Source organism: Botryllus schlosseri, chromosome 13 (genome assembly GCF_051294905.1).
Source record: "Botryllus schlosseri isolate E-star chromosome 13, Bs_hap1, whole genome shotgun sequence".
Taxonomy (NCBI): domain Eukaryota; kingdom Metazoa; phylum Chordata; class Ascidiacea; order Stolidobranchia; family Styelidae; genus Botryllus; species Botryllus schlosseri.
Window position 1 is genome coordinate 15,868,625 of NC_137248.1, and position 4,959 is coordinate 15,873,583.

At 39.8% G+C, this 4,959-nt stretch overlaps 1 protein-coding gene across 1 annotated transcript; it reads left to right on the forward strand.

The window, feature by feature from the left end:
* Positions 1-305: 305 nt before the first annotated feature.
* On the forward strand, positions 306-4,959 carry LOC145453244 (uncharacterized). The gene is made up of 3 exons (XM_080331239.1): positions 306-1,547; positions 3,459-3,563; positions 4,496-4,959. Exons 1-3 carry the CDS (start codon positions 1,251-1,253, stop codon positions 4,628-4,630), a joined length of 537 nt encoding a protein of 178 aa, XP_080187365.1. The 5' UTR covers positions 306-1,250; the 3' UTR covers positions 4,631-4,959.

Consider the following 4,959-nt stretch of genomic DNA (forward strand, 5'->3'; position numbering starts at 1 on the left):
AAAGGGTCAATTTGACGCTATTTTCCAGCCTGCCGAAAGCTCAGACGGGGTGATATACTGTATATGTCTGCCACTACACCAGCTTCCAAGCCAGGCTTTTGGTTACGTAATATTTATAGTTCGAACATATTAATTCGGCTTGTGGGAGCTACGATTGTTGGTGTGTCGTGAGTTAAACAAATTTTTACAATTGCGTCACAAGCACAAAAGTTACGCTCATCCGGATTTTTGATTCGCACCATTCGCACCACCTTCGTCATCCGCACTAGAATTTGTTCCATTCGCACAAGTGCGAACCGTCACACAGGTTGAAAAGCACTGGACTTACACCTATCGTCGACAATTGTCAATCGCAGTGCATAAATGCTCAAAATGCAGGATGCATCTTCACGACTATAACGTAAAAGAATGATGAAGTCAGAAATGCTTGCAATTTTTGAGATTATCTACTGTTACCATAGAAGAGTAGTTACATCGGTCTGTTGTCTTGACAATAGCACTCATAGAGTTGATGAAAATCCAAAATGTAAATAGCCATAATATAGGCCGTGCCCAAAATATGTTGAAGTAAGAGTTGATTTGGTCCAATAATACTTAAGCAAGAAGTATATTGACAAATACTTTTGCGTATTCTCGAGTGTATAGAAGTAGGCTACTTGTAGCACATCGCATATCAGTTGCGTGCTTGCTGTTAGTAGCATATAGTGTGAGATTGTGAGAGTTGTACCTCACCTTATAAGTTGCTTACTCATACACAAGGCCGACTCTTATAAGCATTTTATTTCCCATTTATATTATAAAGCTGGAAGATGGGGCATAAATCATGGCAAAATCAATCACACATATTCAAATATTCGCGGCTTTGACATCTAACGGGTAAAATGAAAGTTTATCTCAAGAAATGAAGGGACTTCCATTTTAAATGCGCCATACAGAATTAGGCTAAGGAGTACTGCCGAAGTCGGAGATAGAGTTGCCATTTAAAATGTGTCCGCTCGGAGCTACGTTCAGTATCGGTGGTAGAGTGTATAGTGTACTGACTCCACAACTGCAGTTTACCGTTAACTCTTTAACGTCTGAAATGTTTCTTGGAATTGGACCAAATCCTATGGATGACATTTGTCTATTCCTGGCAAACGGCAGTACCATCTACTAACATTGAAGAAACGGATCAATTTCATTGATATATGAACATACTTTTATAGATATATCATTCCTGTTGAAACTTACTTAACACTGTATAACTGACGATGGCAGATGGGAACGACACAATGCAAAAAACGGACGATTTCTATCAAAAACAAGAACAACCATGTTCAAATCAGCCAATGCCCTGTGAACCTCCATCCTATGTATATTCTGCATCCATGCCAACATCACCGCAAAATCCCGCGATCATGCAACCAGTATATCCATATGCGGAATCCTGTATAAACCCGGCGCAGAATCCAGCGGACTCGACAATGTACTCCCATAATTATGCGGCTTCTCCGCATGCCACGCAGCCGGTCGTAGTAGTTACTCAGCCGACTCCGTATCTTGAACAGGTGAGCCGAACTAATAAGTAGAGCACTATGTGTTACGAGCAGGCTATATATAGAGTTATAGAGACTGGCGAAGCTTACGTAGTTAGTATTCTGCGGTGTAGCATGGAACCATATAAGCATATCATTACTTTTGCAAATTGGATCATATCACAAGCACTGTCGTAGCAGTCTTTTTGCTAACAGGACAGAGGTGCCGTGAGCGCTTATAAATATATACTATATTCATCGAATATACATTGTAGGGATGGTGTGAGCCCCGAAAGGTTCAGGTTCGTGTAAACGCGAACCTTTTTGAAAGGCTCTTTGTGAACGCGAACTTGAGCTCCATGAGTCACGTGACGTCATATTGATAATTCCAACCAAACATTTCAGTGAAGTGGGGACCTATATCGATGTACATGAACAGTGAAGACGATGCTTAGCGACGACTCGGTTCACATAATGCCACAATGCTGAAGTACATGTTGACGTTTTAAACGTCGCCAGGTGTATCAACTGGGGCAATCAATTGATATATTAATCTCAGAGAATCAATATCTTCTGTCGCTTTGCCAACAATTTCGACGAGAACTTGCAAGGGAAAATAAGCCAGACCGCACAATGCATTCGGCGTCGGAGTATTGCTACGTTGGTATTGATCAGAGTGTAAAACGGGTTTCTATACTTGCTACCAATATTACCCCATTAACAAGTCATACAGAAGTAGCCAACAACCCAATCGCATGGATTTAGTTTTTATATTATAATTAACATATGAAATCAAGATTGACTCAAGCTCACAGAAATTGAATGGAAGAAGTAACAACATAACGACTGTCAATTCCACAGGTAAATCTTACGTCTGAATACAATACCAATACAATAACAGAGCTATGTCAAATTAAAACCTAATCTCCATAATTCCTAGTTCAGATAAGATTCAAATACCTCAATGATTCACATAAATAAGCAACCGACTGGAAGGAAATGGACTATGAAACCGATAGGGAAACATTGCCACAATGGGCAATGGGCACCACAGTGAGCGTGATGGAGCATGTACACAAGGAACAATTTCTCGTGAGCCCAATGTACTATCTCTGCTGCCTTCATGAAGGTTGCATGATCTAAGTCCATCTTCGTGGACCGAATCAAGAAGGACCGTTCCCCCGAGTGTGATGCGCGTGTTCAAAATAAATTTAGGAAAATTCTGTATTTTGAGATCCTGCAAAGTTTTTATCTAGTTCTTCCCATGTAGCGAAAATGAAATAATGGAAGATATGGTAATACAACATATCAATGTTTAAGCTTGCTAATTTGTGTCCAATTTGCAAGCACAATCCTAATCACGGACAGTGAAACGATACATTTCAAGTCTCCTCTCCTCTATAGTTCAAATCAAGTCATTGTGACGCCGTTATATTTATAGATGTAGAAAAGGAAATCTTCTGTTATTGCGTTTTAGAATATGTTATCGAAACTGAATAAACCCGTTATGTGCGTGAATGTGAACCTCTAAAATTTTGAGGTTCGCGCTCACAAACGAACCTTGATGGGTTCTGCAATGTGAACCTATTTCGTGTATTACAATTCGTCACGTCATTAGAATGTTTTTGGTTGAAATTCCTGTCCATATGTATCATACATGTAGCCTATTACGGAGAGCAGCACTTGATGAACAACATGCGCACTTAGAGGTGTAATTTTGGCATCATATATCGTGGATGTGATACTAGAACTTCATCGCCCGTTGACCGCACTTGTGAAGAGAGCATTAACAGATGTACTGCATACAATAATATACATCCATCCCATGCTCTCAACATGTCAGCTGTATTCGTTAGGTGAAAACCAGCGGGATTCGTCTTTTGCTAGCCTGCATGCAGATTGTACCTAAATAATAGACATTTATATCGTCTTCGTTTCTTCCAGGTTCAACCGCCATTGTATGTGCCTGATCAAATGGGATTCTCCATATTCACCACATTCTGCTGCTGTCTCTGTCTGGGTATACCTGCAATGATGTGTGCTAGTGAGGTAATATATATGTTTGGACAAAAATAGGAATTGATCTGTATTCCACTTCATACCGAAATTTTAAATAAAATTGATCACCGAGTAACAGGCCCGAGCTCATGTCTGCGTTTCCCAAACGAATCGCCAACCGCAGCTGCTGATCACTAGATAAACAACTTTATTGAAATTATTCGAGACGTAGTGGAGTATTGCACCCAGTTTCTGATCACAACATTCCTGAAGTGCAAACAATACAATTCACATTTTCCAACGTGTATACTTGACTGTGAGTCACAACACTACACTTGATCCATTCTTATTGGAATGACCAAAAAGTATTAAATTTTGTCAACTCCAACAATATTGAGTTAATCATTTTTGCCCAAACGCTTCAAATTGATTTCAGTAGTACTGAAAAAGCTCTTGCAATTATAACGATATTGGAATACTGCCACACCATCTTTCTCCGGTGTGGTCATAGTGTTCCAGTGTCAGCGCCACCTGAGGCGGCAAGATATGAAAACCACTGTTGTATGTTAATATGGACCAAGGTGAGATTGATATATTCCATTTCCACACATCACAACAGCACATTTCAGAAATCAACCGAAACATAGAAACATATTGTCGTCAATATTAAATATATTATTATATTGACTTGTTTGTTAATATTGCACTCACTCTGAGGTTATCCCAATAAAGATTTATATCTCGAAAAGAACGAAAATAAACAAGCATGCGCGCGGTTGGGACGTACACTAGGCCGAATGCTCCCGCATTGAGCCACTTATTGTAGCATGTTCATGGAACATGGCTCATTGATGTTATAGGCTGCCCGACCAATGTCCCTTCGAATACGGTGCAAGCATTGGCCGTTTCCAACGAATCTAAGATGAATCGTGCTTGGTGTTCCCAGCAACAATGTATTTCAAAAATAACTTTTTGCTTTCCAGGCAAACAAATTGAAGTATGTCGATCCAGAAAGGGCGCTTTCGAAAGCGAATACAGCAAGATCTCTCAACATCGCGGCGGTGGTGTTCGGTGTCATCATTTTGGGAGCATCTGTTGCATTACGCATGGTTGGGTGAAATCAGCGAACATACTGAGCCAATCAAATTTCAATAGATTCGTATTTGCGATTTATTTCACATCGCGGCATGCCAGTGGCGCGATTCGAAATTCAGTTATTTCTGAAGAATGAACGGTGCCCGGGCGACATATATCGTTGGTCGCCTTATATCATAGATATAAATTCGAACGTGTATGATCTCTATCGCACATTGTGTGGTAATATTCCTACGTTTAAAGTCATCAATCCTATTTCTATATTTATGTACGCCTATCCGTAAATATTGCAAATATAGTTTATTGCGATTTATTCTGAATGTTTTATATTTATAATACATCTTCTAGTCAA

Coding starts and splice junctions, on each gene's coding strand:
- LOC145453244 (XM_080331239.1), top strand. CDS start 1,251: ATGGCAGATGGGAACGACACAATGCAAAAAACGGACGATTTCTATCAA. Junction 1,548..3,458: donor CGACTCCGTATCTTGAACAG/GTGAGCCGAACT, acceptor CGTTTCTTCCAG/GTTCAACCGCCATTGTATGT. Junction 3,564..4,495: donor CAATGATGTGTGCTAGTGAG/GTAATATATATG, acceptor TTTGCTTTCCAG/GCAAACAAATTGAAGTATGT.